Source organism: Dunckerocampus dactyliophorus, chromosome 4 (genome assembly GCF_027744805.1).
Source record: "Dunckerocampus dactyliophorus isolate RoL2022-P2 chromosome 4, RoL_Ddac_1.1, whole genome shotgun sequence".
NCBI classification, from domain to species: domain Eukaryota; kingdom Metazoa; phylum Chordata; class Actinopteri; order Syngnathiformes; family Syngnathidae; genus Dunckerocampus; species Dunckerocampus dactyliophorus.
The window spans coordinates 1,735,361-1,752,363 of NC_072822.1; the positions used below are offsets into that span (position 1 = coordinate 1,735,361).

The 17,003-nt window shown below is 42.6% G+C and overlaps 2 protein-coding genes across 7 annotated transcripts in view; both read right to left on the minus strand.

The window, feature by feature from the left end:
- The window catches only part of dapk1 (death-associated protein kinase 1), a 52,413-nt gene extending 49,050 nt beyond the window's left edge, over positions 1 to 3,363 (minus strand). Inside the window, exons 1-2 of the mRNA XM_054773014.1 lie at positions 3,005 to 3,363; positions 2,415 to 2,585 (exon numbers count right to left, since the gene is read on the minus strand). Coding sequence (XP_054628989.1) covers positions 2,415 to 2,476 — 62 coding nt within the window. The 5' untranslated portion in view covers positions 2,477 to 2,585; positions 3,005 to 3,363. The remainder of the gene's footprint in view (positions 1 to 2,414; positions 2,586 to 3,004) is intronic.
- Positions 3,364 to 4,225: 862 nt separating this feature from the next.
- Positions 4,226 to 17,003, minus strand: part of LOC129179491 (phospholipid-transporting ATPase ID-like) — a 46,578-nt gene continuing 33,800 nt past the window's right edge. For all 6 annotated transcript variants that reach the window (XM_054772783.1, XM_054772780.1, XM_054772784.1 and 3 more), the window contains 14 exons: positions 16,009 to 16,174; positions 15,736 to 15,924; positions 14,359 to 14,474; positions 14,126 to 14,290; positions 13,946 to 14,057; positions 13,492 to 13,597; positions 11,881 to 12,022; positions 11,566 to 11,749; positions 11,236 to 11,459; positions 9,461 to 9,544; positions 8,552 to 8,797; positions 8,340 to 8,478; positions 8,045 to 8,175; positions 4,226 to 5,144 (listed from right to left, as the gene is read on the minus strand). In XM_054772783.1, coding sequence (XP_054628758.1) covers positions 4,812 to 5,144; positions 8,045 to 8,175; positions 8,340 to 8,478; positions 8,552 to 8,797; positions 9,461 to 9,544; positions 11,236 to 11,459; positions 11,566 to 11,749; positions 11,881 to 12,022; positions 13,492 to 13,597; positions 13,946 to 14,057; positions 14,126 to 14,290; positions 14,359 to 14,474; positions 15,736 to 15,924; positions 16,009 to 16,174 — 2,337 coding nt within the window. In that variant the 3' untranslated portion in view covers positions 4,226 to 4,811. The remainder of the gene's footprint in view (positions 5,145 to 8,044; positions 8,176 to 8,339; positions 8,479 to 8,551; positions 8,798 to 9,460; positions 9,545 to 11,235; positions 11,460 to 11,565; positions 11,750 to 11,880; positions 12,023 to 13,491; positions 13,598 to 13,945; positions 14,058 to 14,125; positions 14,291 to 14,358; positions 14,475 to 15,735; positions 15,925 to 16,008; positions 16,175 to 17,003) is intronic.

Consider the following 17,003-nt stretch of genomic DNA (forward strand, 5'->3'; position numbering starts at 1 on the left):
CCGGGCCGTGGGAGACTTCCAGCCCCAATGCTAGTACACTTGAAAAAGGAATACATTTGTAATTACATCCAATTTTATGTAAACGCTTATCCATTTTGGAAATATGGATTATTTTATTTTTAAAAATAACACACAGTGACGTACAGTTTTTTTTAAATATGTTCCTTTGTTTCAATGTGTTTCAGCGAGCTGCGACCCGTTCCACTTTGTTCGACGGTCCTTGAACGCACCGCAGTTGTGTGCGTGTGCTAACTTTGTCCCATGCTGCACAGATAGACTACTATACCGTATTTTTACCCTTTTTCATTCACCTCACATTTGCTCCCACATGCTGATACGATGTGGGAACGCATGATGGGAAGGTTTGCCCACCCACTCCCAGGAATGCGCTTCTGTTTTTAAGAACCTACTACAAAAACGCTCGTCAAACATCCTCTATATAACAATCTGCTGTTTTTAATGACCTACTGCAAAAACACCTGTCAAATCCTCTACATGACTGTGGAGCGCTGCCGTTTTTAAATTATGTACTGCAAAAAGGCCAGATCCTCTGTATGACAGGAGCACTGCTGTTTTTAGGAATCTCTTGCAAAAAAATGTTACTCAAAGACTCTCTTTATGACAGTAATGATCTGCTGTTTTTAAGGACCTACTGCAAAAATGTTCATCAAATATTCTGTATGCCAGGAAAACTCTGCTGTTTTTAGGAATCTCTTATCAAAACCCAGTCAAAGGGTCTCTATTCGACAATAACGAGCTGCCGTTTTTAGGGACCCTACTTAAAAAAAAATGCTAGTCAAAGGTCCTCTCTATGATAGGAATGCAGTGCTGTTTTTAATGACCTACCTCAAAAATTGTATTCAGGGGTCCTCTTTATGACAAGAGAACTCTGCTGTTTTTAGGAATCTCTTGCAAAAAATACTGATCAAAGATCCACTCTATGACAGGAACGCTCGGCTGTTTTTAAGAACCTGCTGGAAAAACGCTCATCAGACCTTCTGTATGACAGAACTCTGCTGTTTTTAGGAATCTCTTACAAACACCCAAGTCAAAAGGCCCTCTGTTTGACAGGCAATGACCTACTTCAAAAATGGTAGTCGGGGTCCTCTTTATGACAAGAGAACTCTGCTGTTTTTAGGAATCTGTTGCAAAAATGCTAATCAAAGACCCTCTCGTTGACAGGAACCCTCGACTGTTTGTAAGAACCTGCTGCAAAAACGCTCGTCAGACCTTCTGTATGACAGAACTCTGCTGTTTTTAGGAATCTCTTACAAAGACCGAGGTCAAAGGGCCTCTATTTGACAGGAAAGATCTGCTGTTTTAAACAGTTCTTGCAAAAATGCGGGGCAAAATCCTCTCTCTATGACAGGAACCGTCTGCTGTTTTTAAGGACCTGCTGCAAAAAAACACTTGTCTAAGATGGTTCCTTGTACGTTGTTTCCCACAGGACTACAATCTACTTGTGGCAGTGGGTGTTGGGAGATGGCGCTTTATGACCCCTCCTGCTATGTCTCCATTATAATGTGTTCATGAGCGACGGGAAACAGGTGGAGCCAAATCTATTTGTGGCAGGCCAACACAAATAAATGAATAAATAAATAAAGGTACGGGGAACACTGATATGACTGCTGTTTTTAAGGAGTGCTGACTGCATGAACGCAAAATTGCTGGGCTGTTCCTTGAGGTGGTGGTGGGGGGTTTAGGAAGGAGGGGGTTGGATGAGTGACAGGTCTCATCATGCTTTACCCAGACCGCCCCCTCCACCCCAGTAATGCCAACGAGGGTAGTGGGGGGGGAGGCGATGTAGGTCAGCGGCTGGGACACAACTCATGCACATGCATGACATCAGCTCCTGCTGCCATCTTGGTTTTGTTTTGGGTTTTTTGGGGGGGGAATTTGTCTTTTTCTGGTGTGTATTATCCTGCTTGGTATTCATAGAACATTCTGGTCTATGGGGGGGGGGACCCAAATGCAGTTCCACTTTTATGCCCTTCATGCTCATTTGCATTTCAGAGTCCATCCACACTTCCTCATCCGTGAAGCCACACTAGTGCACGGACACACAATAACACACACCAGTGTGACATCTACGCAGACTAACAGCAAAGGCAGCAAAATACAACTTCCGAGGTGGAATACAATCCATTCTGTGACACTGGTCGCCTTCTAAGTTATTGTCATTTCAAAACTCAAATCACGTCCAAGCCCGTTCAAGCTGTCGCCATCCGTGAAACAAATGTAACCAGCAGCGGACCGTGAGGATGATCTCCAGGGGGAAGCATCCTCGGGAGTGAGCGCTTCATCACTGACAAGGATGCATCACGGCCTGCATTCACGAGCGCCACTGAGTGGGGGGGTGGGTGGAAGCATGCATCTTTTTTGGGGAGGGGGTTTAAAACCCCAAGAGCACTCACCTGCCCAGCTCGTCTCCGATTTCATAACACTCCTCGACATTCTCCTGCTTGAAAACAGTCATGTTGCTGCTCTTCCTGGAGGGGAGGGCTTGTCACAGGGGCGCCATGCCTACCAGCAGCCTCCCTTCTGGGCACGGTCACAGCCCGCAGTGTCCCCCTTCATGCTCGGCCCTGGCCAGAGGGGGGAAGAACCCCGAAATAAAAATCACATTGCTTTTCCAACACAAGCTGTCACGACTCTTAAGATGAGAGTCTTGCTTGTTTTGTGTTTGATTGAAAGGGGGGGTGTGGGGTGGTCAAAATCTGGCCGAAAAGGGCGACAGATGAGCGGCTGTGTGTGGCTTGGTGTCGCCATGGGAAACAAGAGCGGTGCTACTCCGCCTTCTTACGACTGTCTGGCGAAAGTCAGCGATATGATTTTTAGGGTGAACTAATGTTTCAAAACAAGCTCGTCTATGCTAAAAAAAAATCAAATCGTGTAAAAATCGGACGTTTTGCTTGCGTAGAAGCAGTCGGAGCGTCCACACTAGCAAGGCAACGTCGAAGCTAAATGTGTTCATTTAAGAAGGGAAGAGGGTAAAATGCCTTACCGGTGAGCTGGAGTGTCCCACGGCCGAGTCGAAGCGATGTTTGGGTGGGTTGAGTGCGAGCAGGAGTCGCCGGTTGTCTTCTACCGGAGGACAAAACGCCGCCTTGGAAGAATCAACGTTAACAATGTAGGGCTACCAATGGTGCGTTCAAGCCACAGTGGGGAAAACTGAACAACCACTACACTCGACCCGACGCGAAAACACCCCCCAACCCCCACTAACAAAAACACGCCCCTCAGTCGGTGTTTCGTCGCTACAAAAACTTGATTTGTCAACAAATGAGGCGCGAAGAGATAGATGAGTGGAATTTTCAAAGCCAAAGCTATGATCTCAAAGGGAAGCTACGAATTAACGGTTATTTTATGTTTGCCACAAACGCAGCACCACACACAATGCACCTACTGGACACTTTATTAGGTACACTTGTGAAGTCTCGTCACAGCCAAACACATGAAATAAAAATATCCATGCATTCATTTAAAACAATGCCATTAAGTCATTTCAATTGTCATGAAAATATTAATTACAAATAAATAATGCATAATTTCCATATCACGATATCACATTTTATTTCACATTTTTAATATGAATTAATTCCTACATAATTTATTTATTATGATTATTTAACAACACAAACGTGCAAAAGCAATCAAACATAAGCTGCCTTAAAAAATGTATAAAATTAATAAAAATATCACGAAGTAATTTATGAAGTATATACATCTGTCATTCAATAAACAATCAATTTCAATAATTTCAATGTAATTATTGAACCCGACCTACACACTAGCTGCCTCAAAAAATAGTCAATTTATTTAAAAGACATTAAAATTAATAACATCTTACTATGGGTATTTATTAGGATTTTATTTCACATTTAAAATAATTCATATAAAATTTAAATAACTCTTTGAAGTTAGCTTTATGCTTATTTAACATTGGCACAATAAAAAAACATCCATATAATTCTAAAGTGTTTCCTATTATTTTTGGTCCACGCATGCCTTAAAAAATATATATATACATGTTGAATTTTTTTTTTTTTTAGTAATTGTAATTAATTTAAGAAAAAAAACCTCAAATAAAATTGAAGCAAAATTGTCGCGCGTGCATGATGCTACCGTTTCCTGGGTTATTCCGCCACCTGCTGGTCATAAGTCACAATGAGCAAAACGTTGCAGAGGTCTGTATTTTTGTTTTAATGCAGTTCTTGCAGGTATAAAAAAACAAACATACAAAAGAGCACAGTCGCTTGGTTTTTCTCAGAATACCCTCAGGGTACACACCCAGTCCATGGAAATGCAATCTATATAAACATGGATACATATATATCTATAGATCTATAGTGGCAGGAGCATTACAAGTGGCATCAAAGAGCTAAATTAGCAATATTGCAACACAGATATGACTTATTGCATACTTGATTGTGTTATATTTCCATGTCATCCATCAGATGTGACATCTAGGTTGTTGTTTTTTTAAACGTTTTTGAATGCATCGTGAGGCATTCAATGCATCACACGCTGCTTCCAGCCATCCTTTGTGAGGAATTGCTTATTGATGTCTGAAGCCCCAGCATGAGGTTAGCTAAGTGCAGCGTGACTGTTTTGGAAACAGGAGTTCAGCACATTCAGACAGAGGTTCTCCTCTCACTTTAAAATATATATTTTTTAAAAAACATTTTGAAGGCAACATGGCTTTAAAGATGTGGACTTCCAGGATATCCTAGTTTGTAAACATGGCGACACTTCCTCTTCAAAGATTCCTCTTTCTTCAGCGTTCCTCCTTCTCCCAAATCCCCTTTTGCTCAAAGAGCAGCATCCCTGATGGTCCTGTACATCTGCAGCGAGGTCACCTCCACCTCCTGGGCCTTCTTCACATTCTGCGCCCGCCCCGTGGGGCTGTACCCGGCCGAGCGCCCCATGGGGCTGAAGCCCGTGGTGGCACGCCCCGTGTGGGAGAACCCCGAGGGGCGCGGCACGGCCGGGCGCCGCAGGAACCGCCCCGAGGTCACCAGGTCGCCGTAGCCCTGCGCGTGGGAGAAGGCGTAGCCGGAGCGGCGGGAGCTGGTGCGGCGGATTCGGGTGCGGCGAGGCGGCGGGGGCGGCGTCGCTTTGGCCCGGCGGACCTTGAACATCACCTGAGAAAATGTTGGACACGCTCATGAGAGGCAAACCTCATCTTGTCTTCTGATGGATCTGGAATCTTTGAACTTCATCTGCCATCTCTCCCTGTCCTTTCTCAGGTGTGTGGACGCAGCCCAATCATCAGACCCCTTTAAAGGGAGGCTTCGCTAGGGGTGCGCCATCATTATCGCAACAATATGCGGGAATTATGACATCACACCCATAAATGCGATTAACGTTAAAAATAGCTCTGATAACCGATCATTTCAAAAAAACGCTCCAATGAGGAGAGATGACCCGTACAGTGCGGATGAGCAAATCAAGCGCTCCTGCCTGTGACGTTAACGGCCTGTCGTAACTTCCTCTGAGCTCACGTGTGAACAAACATTCACTTTCCGCGTGCTAGTTGGACCAAATGCTCCGGGACGGAGGGGGAAAAACACCCCAAGCACGAGCACACAAAAAACCTTATCAGCCACCTGGAACTCGAGTGCCGCTGCGTTTTTTACATAATATGTCTTAGGGGTGCATAATTCTCAGGCCGATACGAGGGAACTATGACGTCATACCGATAAATCAGATAACATAACGTTTGCCAGAGACCTCCGAGGCGTCACACCGGCTGCTCGGAGCGTGTGCCCGAGTACAGCGCACCTTGCTGGGCCACAGCAGGTGCCTCTGGTTGTCCTGATAGTAGTGATGTGGCAGTAGTCATTTTGATTCTAAAAAATATTTCCAATGGGGAAAATACAAAAGCCGTATTTTGGGGAAGGGGAAGGACGTGTGCGGCAGGAGCCCTGTTGAAGATGCTGGAAATTTTAACCATTTTGGTGCTTTCCTTACGACACTTCATGAACACAACATCAGCGCCGCTTGCTGAATCCACCAACGTTAACTTGGATAGGCGAGAGGTACACATTCCTTGAAATAAACTACCTGCTAGCAAGTCAAGCTACCTGTAACTGGCTAACTGCTGTTCACAACGGTTGCCTAGCAACAATGCCAAACATAACGCAAAACGATACTGGCTCTGGATCGACGGACTCAAAATCAGATGAAAAGACAACTCCGGGATTGGAAGATTGCCTCAAGAAGAAGACACCAGAGATGACTCTATTACAAAGAATGCAAGAAACTGACACTCAATATCAAAATCAGTGCAAAATTGTGCAAGAGTAAGGATGGATGTATCGCTTCTGACAGCAGAAATGAACCTTAATCACGATCACCTCCATGAAATGATCACAGATGTCCTTTCTGGTGCCACAAACATAATGGAAATATATAGTGCACTGAACAAGGCTATCACAAACATAATGGAAATATATAGTGCACTGAACAAGGCTATCACAAACATAATGGAAATATATAGTGCACTGAACAAGGCTATCAACGCACTAAGAGAAGAGATCAAGGAGTTGCAAGATGAAAATGCAGACTTGAGTGCTGCTCTTAAGGAGGTTAATGACCCCATGGAAGATATCAAGGCTCTGTAGGACGATATAAGATATTACTGGAAGACAATGCTGCTCTTAAGGAGGCTATAAACCCGATGGAAGCTGTCTCATGCGCTGCTGTTAAGGAGGTTAAAGACCCTACGGAAGAAAATAGAGTGTTATGCAATGATATCAACATTCTACAGGATGATATCAAGGCACTATGGAAGGATTATGCTTCCTTTTACACCACCGTTGAGGATTGGTATCGGAATCGGCAGTATAAAACCCTGATCAGAGCATCCCTACTTTTTACCTTTAGGTCTCGAAATCTAATAAAAATGTCATATATATATTTAGATATTACATTTTTTTGTCACTTTCACTTCAATTTTTCCAGCATATATATATATATATATATATATATATATATATATATATATATATATATATATATATATATATATATATATATATATTTTTTTTTAATTATTCCTTTGTAATGTTCAAACTTTATGTGCTGAAGCTGTGCTGCCTCCTAGCGGTTCATGGGGCGGTGGGGGGTGTCGGGTGACACCGAAAACTTGTTTTCCCTTTATTTTGAAGTGGGAGACTTAGATTTATTAGGCATCCATGGCAAAAAGGATGACTGTACATCAAACGTACACGTATGTGTTGATAATGGGAGTCAATGGGAACAAATATACAACGGAAAAAATATCAGAGATTACGAGAATGAAGTCGTAAATTTACAAGAAAAAAAAGGTGTAAATTGATGAGAATAAAGTCGTAAATAAAAAAAAAGTTGTAAATTCACGAGAATACATTCGTAAATTTCCGAGAAAAAAAGTTGTAAATTTACAAGAATAAATTTGTCAATTTCTTAGAAAAAAATGTCGCAAATTTCCTAATTTATTCTCGGAAATGTATAATTTATTCTGGTAAATTTACGAGAAAAAAAGTCGTACATTTACGAGACTGAAGTCGTAAATGTAATTGTAAATTTATGATATTTTTTCTTGTAAATGGACAACTTTTTAAATTGTAAATTGATGACTTCTTGTAAAATTACAACTTTTTTTCCCGTAAATTTACCATTTTTTTTCTCATAAATGTACAACTTTTTTCTCGTAAACGTACTCCTTTTTTTCTTGTAAATTGAAAACTTTTTTAATTGCAAAATTCCGCATTTTTTCTCATAAATGTATGACTTTTTTCTTTTAAATTTACATTTTTTTTATCGTAAATTTATGAATTTCTTTCTCATAAATGTACTACTTTTTCTAGTAAATTTAAGATTTTTTTCCCACAAGTGTAAAATTTTTTAATTAAAAAAACTGACGAGAAAAAAAGTGGTAAATGGTAAATTTGCAAGGTTATTCCGGGAATCTCATGTGATGTCAATGCGGCCCTAACACTCCGTGGAAGGAGGAAGAATAACGTTAGTTGTAGCTGTGAGGATCCACTGCGGTGCCTACCTTGTCGTTGACGGTGGGGCGGAGCTGGATGAACAGGAAGCGATAGGTGACCACAGGAAGGATGCAGAGGACGGAGGTGAGGACGATGGTCAGCCACACGTTGGGCTGGCTCAGGGAGTTCCTGGCCGTGCCTGAACACATTTGACGCAACTTCATATTTCATATATTTCTGTGCAATGTTTCCTGCGGAGGGTGACTACAGCCACAGCTGTAAACGCCAATGCTGATCGGAGCCCTCGCCCCCCCAAGGACGAGTTCACTGGAGCGTTTCAAGCGGTCAAGGAGAAGCACTCACCTATGAAAGGGAAGGCAGCAGGCAGGACGAGAAAGAGGCCGTTGCTGTGCATGGTGAAGGTGACCGCAAAGTACATGACCAGGCTTCCCACGACAAAGACGGAGTTCACCGCCGTCCAGTAGGACATCTCCAAGCCCAGCTGCACCGGGAGCACACACTCGTCAACACACCCGAACAAACGTCTTGGGACCAAAAAAAACAAAAACCAAAACCTGGATGGTGACGGCAAAGAGCAGGCACGTCTGTGTGAGGACGGCGAAGGACTGGTAGTCCGCGACGTCCTTGGCGTCGCCACGCACGGCGTCGTTGACGGCGGCGTAGGGGATGAAGAAGAGCACCAGCGAGCTGTAGCAGCTGTGCAGGGCGCACTTGAAGAAGGCCGTCTTGCTGAAGTAGAGGTTCTGCTGTCCGGGGACGTACAGTTGAGGGTGCTGGAAGCTCCACATGTCGTTCACGTCCTGACCAGCAGGGGGAGACAAGACGTTATTTCTCCTTTCTATATTAACTCATTCAACACCAAAGACATAGTTATAGGTTTTTAGAATCCCAACAACGTATTTATTCACGTGACTCTCCACTAATACATGAAAACGGCCACAAGGTGGCAGAAGTGCATTTGATAAGAGCACAGCAGGGATCACATCACACATGACAGCAAGCAGGAAGCAGGTGTGCACGTGAGCGTGCACACACACAGTTCAGTTCCAAATGTGAAAACTGTAAATAGTCGATGTTGTTATTGTTGTAAGTAAATTGTGATTTTCATGTAAAACAACCCCTTTTTGTGTTGTTTATAGCTGTTTCCATATTTGAGCTGTCACAAAAGCAAAAAATATTTGTATATTTGTAGTTGGGAACTGATATTTTCCTGAAACGTACCTACAGTATGTTCTACTGCTGATTACTAAAAAAAGGGAAAAGGTAGAAACAGACTTTTTTTTCTGATGAAAGACGGGAGTCACATCTTTCTTTTGGTAGGTTCCATGTTCATCGAGCCAGAGAACACAATATTCTATGTGCCTTGAAAGAGCAGTCAAAATGGCCTAAAATGGCCGCTGCCAAAGGGGTTGTCTTTTGAAAAATGGCTGGGATTGAACGAGTGTTGTGTTTGGCGCATTTACCTGATCAAAGAGGCTCATTCCCAGCACAGGTAAGGCCGTGTACACCAGATTGTAGAGCGTGATGAACCACTCGTCATACACTGTCTGATAGGAAGGAGGAATAAATGCACAATGCTCACTACATAACATTTTTGCTACGGTAAAAACTCCAAAATCTCTTCAGCCTTTTCCAGGGTGTGACAGTTAAACCTTTTTAACTTGATCAGCTCTCTTACAAGTGTAACAATAAGTCAAGTAAAACGAGTCAAGGATGTGTAACGGAGACAGAACAGGATGGCGTCCGCGGAGCAACGCCGGCACCTGGTGGTGTTTCACGGGTACTGCTGGAACAAACCATACGTTATGCTAATGAAGTGTACTGCTCCTGTTGTCACAGTGAGATGTATTTCTGGTTCTATGGTTATCATTACACAAAAACACAAAAAAATAAGTATAGCAGAAAAACGGAAAAATGGGCAGTCATTATACAAGAATAAAGTCAAAATATAAAGACAAAAAAGTTGCAAACGAGAAAGAGTCATAATTTTACGAGTGTAACGTCGTATTATTACGAGGAAAAGTAACATCATTTTAGCAGCATGAAGTTGAAATATGAAAGAAAGACATTATTTTTGAAAAGTCAGAATATTATGAGAAACAAACACACAAAAAAAAGTTATGATGCTACGAGAATAAAGTCAAAATATTATAGCAATAAAGTCCAAACATGACAAGCAGAAAATTAACAAGAAGAACGTTGAAATAACTGGAATTTTTTTTTTTAAACGGCAAAAATGGGGAAAAAAACAGCCGTAATTTTTACGAGAATTAAGTCAAATAATTAAAAGAAAAGTTGTAATCTAGTGAGAAAAAGTCGTCATTTTATAAAAAATAATGTCGTAATATTATGAGATAAAAGAATGTCATTTTAGTAGCATGGAGTTGAAGTATTAAGTATTGAAGTATTAGGAATAAAGTCAGAATATTACAAGAAGAAGTTGAAATAGTTGGAAAATGTTTTAATAAACAACAGCAGAAATGAAAAAAAACAGCTGTAATTTTATGAAAATAAATACATTAAAAGAAAAGAAAATTAAAAGAAAAGTTGTAATCTAACGAGAAAAAGGCGTCCTTTTAAGAAAAGTCAAAATATTAAAAGTCCAAATATTATGGCAATAAAATCATAATATTATGAGAAGAAAATTTACGAGAAGAAAGTTGCAATAGTTGGAACAAAACAACAGCAGAAAAACCCCCAGCTGTAATTTCATGAAAATAAGGTCAAATACTGAAAAGAAAAGTTGTAATCTAACCAGAAGAAGTAGTAATTTCATGAAAATAACTTTGTACTGTTATGAGGTAAAGTAACGTCGTTTTAGTAGCATAGTTGAAAATGAAAGACTTTTTTTTCTTTTTTTTAAGTCGTAATTTTATGCGACACAAACAAAACAAAGATGTCATTTTTGGAAAATTAGGTTAGAAAAAGTTTTAGTATTATGGGAATAAAGTCGAAATACTATGGAAATCAAATCATGATATTAGGAGAAGGAAATGTATGAAGATTATTTACAGAGAAAGTTGAAATATTTGGAAAATAAATAAAAAAACAGCAAAAATGGCCAAAAAAAGAGTGAAGTTGACAGTAATAATACGTTTTTTCACGTTTATGCCAAAGCTGAGATGAAGTACTGCATATATACAGTACAGTCATGTATTGCATCCTTTCATGGTGATCCTATATGGGACACCCATGGTATAGATATTGCTGATATAGAATCAGGTTTAGTGTTTCTTACCTGGGCGGAGAAGCCGCAAAAGAAGGCGTACCAGAAGTGGATGAAGGTGAAGGTGAAGTTCTTGTAGAAGAAGTAGCGCAGGAACTTGCACATGCGCAGGTAGGACCAGCGGCCGTGCACCAGCAGAAGGCGCTGCAGGAAGCGGAACTGGGCGAAGGAGTAATCGCTGGACAGCACCGCCTGCATGCCCTCCTGGCCCGAGATGCCCACGCCGATGTGGGCCACTGGGGAGGGGAGGGTTTGGTAGGCGCAGTTGTTGGAAACAAAGTCACAAAAATAAACTTGCTCGTGTCCACTGGAGGGCAGAACGGGTAGATGAAGGAGTCAAACCTTTGATCATGCTGACGTCATTGGCGCCGTCGCCGATGGCCAGCGTGACGGCCTGCTTGTACGTCTTGACCAGCTCCACCACCTGCGCCTTCTGCAGGGGGGTGACGCGGCAGCAGATGACCGCCTTGCACATGCACGCCGTCCTCAGGAAGTCCAGCTCCATGCTGCGCTCCAACGCGTACGCCTGCCACGCAAACCATCCATACGGACGAGATGGCATTTATGGTAAATGTTTGCATGGGACTCTGACATACACTTCCTCATGCGAGTGAATGAGAACGTGTCCAACTATCACGGCTTGGTGTGAAGGCTCACCAGACTGTGTCCGTTGATGACCAGGCCGTACTCTCCGTTCACCGCCTCGTCCACCAGGGCCGCCACGCTTTTACCAAGAGTCCTTTGCAGCAAAAACACGGAATCCTCGGTGGCGTCAGGTTTCATGGAGGTCCGTGCGTTTCTGCAGCATGATAAACAACCAAGGAAAAAAATGTAAATGAGTGGTGACGAGCGGGATAAAAGCAGGGCTGGAAGATTTCTGTGTTAACAGCGTGCCAGAATTGGCCAATAAAGGCGGAATCTACTGTGAAACGCGGAATCTTGTTTGTGTGGGGAATGTTTCCCCGGCGGACCACTCAATTGTGGCGGAATCTCCTCACAAATGCTAGCGAACTAAACATGTCGAAACACCAACCTTACGGAGCGGGAATGGATGCTAGCTGGGTTAGCTTGTAGCCTCGTCACACTGGAGGTAGAATAAGCCAGAATGCCGTCGGATTGCAAGATTTGTGGTTTATTCCTGGACATTTACGTGCATTCTGAAAATTCTGACTGCATTCCAAATTGTAGGGCCCATTCTTGTGGCCGGCTTTCAAGGTGGATTCAAAGTGGAAAAATATCAAACGGAATTCAAAAGGTATTCTAACTGCACTCTGACTGCTTTCTAAACATTCTTAAGTATTCCAACAGCATTCCAAACATTCTGATCGCATTCAAAAAAAGGAGTTGCCTTATTCAGGTTTCCAGTTAATAATGAAAGAACAGTAGAAAGAAATGCATTGTGAAATACAACATGTGAGTTGTGGACACCAGCATTTTGTTCATGTTCTGGTAAAACAAGCATATTCGCTTTGTTTGGCTTTAAAATAAGCTCTGAAAATAAATGTTACAAAAATAAGTAGCTCTTGGCCATTTTCATTTTGTAAAAGTAGCTCTCACAAGGACAAACATTGGTGACCCCCGCTTTAGAACTTCATACGCCAAGGAAAGAAGGAGCCAAGGTAACTCCGCCAGCGTGGACAATGTAGAGGTGATGAAACCCAAGAAGCCCGCTGAAACGTCACTCATTACTGACTTGCCGCCTATTGACATCACATCATGCCGCCAAGGAAAAAAGAAGCCAAGCTCCACCATTGATCACCGGCACGTCACGTCATGGTGCCAAGAAAAAAAGAAGCAAAGTTCCACCATTGGCCGCCAGCACATTACATCATGCCGCCAAGGAAAAAAGGAGCCAAGCTTCACTACAGGCTGCCAGCACACCACATCATGCCGCCAAGGAAAAAAGGAGTCAAGCTCCACCACTGGCATATCATGTTATGCCACCAAGGAAAAAGGAGCCAAGCTTCACCATCGGCCACCGGCAACGTCACATCACGCCGACAGAGAAAAAAGAAACAAAGTTCCACCACTGGCCGCCGGTTCATCACGTTATGGAAAAAAGGAAGCCAAGCCCTGAAGTTCTGAGTGAAGTAAGTACAAAAGGCACATTTATTCTTGAACCCTGCTTGTTTTAACCGTCAACAGTCTGGAGAGGCACTCATGAAAAATGTTAGCCAAAAGTTAGCCAAGATACACCCGTTTTTGAAATACTTGGCAAAATTGGTGTCTTACATCAAACATTTTATTTACTGTCACAAAAGTACACACCTCAGCTCCTGCCTGACGTCCTCCGGCGAGTTGCCCGAGACGATGAAGATGTCGTTCATATCCTCGCGCAGTAAGTTGCACGAGTATCCGATGTTTTCAGCCGTTTCTGTGCAAATAGAAAATACAGTGAAACCATGGTTGGGCCAGTCAGGACACCACGGACAAATACCAGCCAGGGAATCCTTTCATTTGCGTGGTTTATTTCTTCATAGAAGACACACACACACACACACACACACACAACAATGAACAACTCTGTGTCTGTCTCCTTTCAAGCACTGCGCCATGCTCTGATGAGGTGTTCCAGCGCACTGCGTATTCCACTGATGAATGTTAGCGTTTGCCAGTGCCAACACTTTGATAAAGACGGTGAGAAACACTATTTAAGTAACAACAGCTGAGTAGCGACATTTTAAAGCGCATGCAGAGCTAAATAAAGCCAACCCCAAGTTACCTTGCTTGTCCCCTGTCAGCACCCAGATTTTGATGTCGGCTTTGGACAGCTGCTCAATGGTCTGAGGAACGCCGTCCTGCAACTTGTCCTCTATAGCGGTTGCCCCTAGCAACTGGACGCACATCTGTTACACCCTTGTCCAATCCAGCGTATGTGCCCACCAACGCTCGTGTCGCCTACCAGCAGGTCTTTCTCGATCTCCTCGTACAGCCGGTCCAGCTTGCCCTCACGGTCGTCCAGGGCGGTGCTGGCCTCGTGGTGGCGCCGTTTCCACTGTGTGAAAAAGTCTTCGTCCAGGTCCTTGTAGGCCAGGGCCAGAGTCCGTAGGCCTTCCCCTGCAAACTCCTGCAGGGAGTAAAACACATAGAAACCATGCAGGCAAGGTGTCTCATGCATCGCTGGCAGGGACTGACGTTGAGGTGCTCCGTGGTGACGTCCATCAACTTGCTGCAGGACTGGTGCAGCCTCTCGTAGATGATGGTGTCCGCTCCTTTGCAGTAGAGGGACAGCTTCCCCTCGGGGCTGCGGACTGTCCACAAAGACAACACAGAATGGAGTCAACACAGGTGGTCTACTAGCAGGGATTACGACCGTGTGCTACCACAAAAAAACAAAAAACGTGACTTCCTGTTCCTGCCGCAAGTTACTGAGGTGATTCTGCTGTAGCAGCTCCACTTTCACTTGTCAAGTTTTGCATTTGGCTCAAGCACCGCCGACCACCGGTTCCGTTTCATAACACACCTCATACATAGGAGAGATCCGTGTTGACAAACAATTTTTAGCGAGTAAGGGTGCGCATTTATGGGGTAACTAAATACAAGCCATCAACAAAGGTGAAGAAGGAGTGAGCTGCACCTCCGTGTCGGCATGCAATTTGCATCTGAAAGCTGTAAAAACCCCTCCACAATGCAACCCAGCCCTTGACCGACAGAGCCAAGAAGGCACAATCGCTTCCTGCACCAGGCCTTTCTGTCAAAACAAGCATGGGTGTCCAAAGTGAGGCGCAGGGGCCATCTGTGGAACGTGGCTCACTGCAGAAATAAAATAAACAAAAACCCAGGAAAAGTGGAAAAATAGAGCAAACAGGCATAATGTAACTAGAAAACGCTAAAATGTTGATCTAATAACTAATAAAAACACATTTTTTAAACTGATAAATATCAAAGGACAGCTGGACAGCCCTGGCGTAAATAGACAAAGACAAGTAACAGAAAAACAGTGAGTGTAATATCATTTTAATGATTAATAATAATGTTTATGATTATATATATTAGCATAATAGTTGTTTATTTGGTCTCAAAAGATGTTGGCAATAATATCTTTGACCCTCAGTTTGTGGGACAATAAACCTTTCAAAACGCACCTGCATTGTGACTCGGTCTCTTTGTCCAGTCATACTTTTTGTATGTATTTTTTTAATATTGCAAGGAAATTGAAACGGCCCCGCCTGAGTCTGCTATGATGCAAATGTGACTTTTTAATGAGCTTATGAGCACAATGGTTGTTTCTGAAGTTTGTAAAAAAAGAAAGAAAAAGAAAAGGCAGACAGGCTTCGCTACACATCTTAAAAGAAATCCTGACATCCAGTCTGCCACAGACACGGGCATCTTAGCAAATATGATGTTGCTGTTAAACTGTGAGTGTAATTTTAGCATTGCAGCACACATACTGTAGCTATGCTAGGGTTGCTAACGTTGTGTCCGCTCCTTAGCTCATTCAATACCATCGACGTATTTCTACGCTTTTATAATCCCGGACGTCCGATCCCAACAATGCATGAGGGTGCTTACCAATGACGGACATCCTCTTGCGGACGTTGTTAAAATCCAGGATGGCCAAGAGCTCGTACGTGCGCTGCTGTCCCATTTCCACGATGGAGACGCTGTCCGGCGTCCTTGAGCGGAAGACGAACCCAAAGTTCCTCGCGGCCGTGACGAGAGCGCCCTCATCAGGAGACTGGGCCTGGTACAGGAGCTCCCCTGCAGGATCAGGTAGGACGCTTTGAAATCGGTACCAAAAAACTGTGTCCGGTGTCAAACGTTCCCGCCCCCGCCCCTCATCACCTTCTTTCTTCTCTTCCGCCATGACAGTGTGGCAGAGGGCGAGCAGTCGGAAGAAGGCGTGGACCTCGGGGGTCTCCAGCTTGACGGCCTCCACCAGGGCGTGATCGTGGAAGGTGAAGCGGGGGTCGGCCAGCGGGTTGAAGGAGAAGTCCACCGTCTCCGTGTGCTGGCGGGAGACCGAAAGAAAAAATATCTTGAGACGACTAAATGTATCTTGCCTGTAAAAACTGAAAATGAGACTTACTACAACAAATGAGGCCAGAAAACGAGGGCGCTTCTGCCTTACCGCTCACAGCCACTAGGGGGCAGATTTGAACAATACGCTGCTATTCTCCTGTTCTTTCATTCATTGGATTGTCTTCACTTCAATTCATACCTGAAACATTTGGAATAGCCTGGATAGTTTTATCTTTGGTACTGCTTTTCCTGATTCTATTTTTAAAGACATTTTTTCTATATTAATTAATTCAATAGAATTAAATAACACACTAAATTATGAAATACATATGTTAATATCTATATATAAATGTAATATTACATATAATAAAATAGTATCAGTAGTATCCTTCTTAATGTTTCATTTTATTTGTATTATTATATGTGTGTATGTATTATTAGATGATCATTACAATATATCTTTGATTATTATATCTATATAATATATGATATTATTACTATCATTTATTTGGTGTGTTGCATTTCAAATCAAAGACAGAAAGAAAAAAAGAGGAAAAAAAGAAAAGAAAACACACCAGGAACAGAACATCATGCATTTTTTTTCCTATATAAAATATTTTTATAGAATTAAATAAAATCATACAATATTATGAAATTCATAAGTCAGTTTGTATATATAAATGTAATATTATATCTGATTAAATAGTATTATTATCCTTATTATATATACGTATATATCTAATTGTATCATAACATTCTCATCATTTATCCTGTGTGCTGCGTTTCATGTAAAAGACAGAAAATAAAGGGGATAAAAA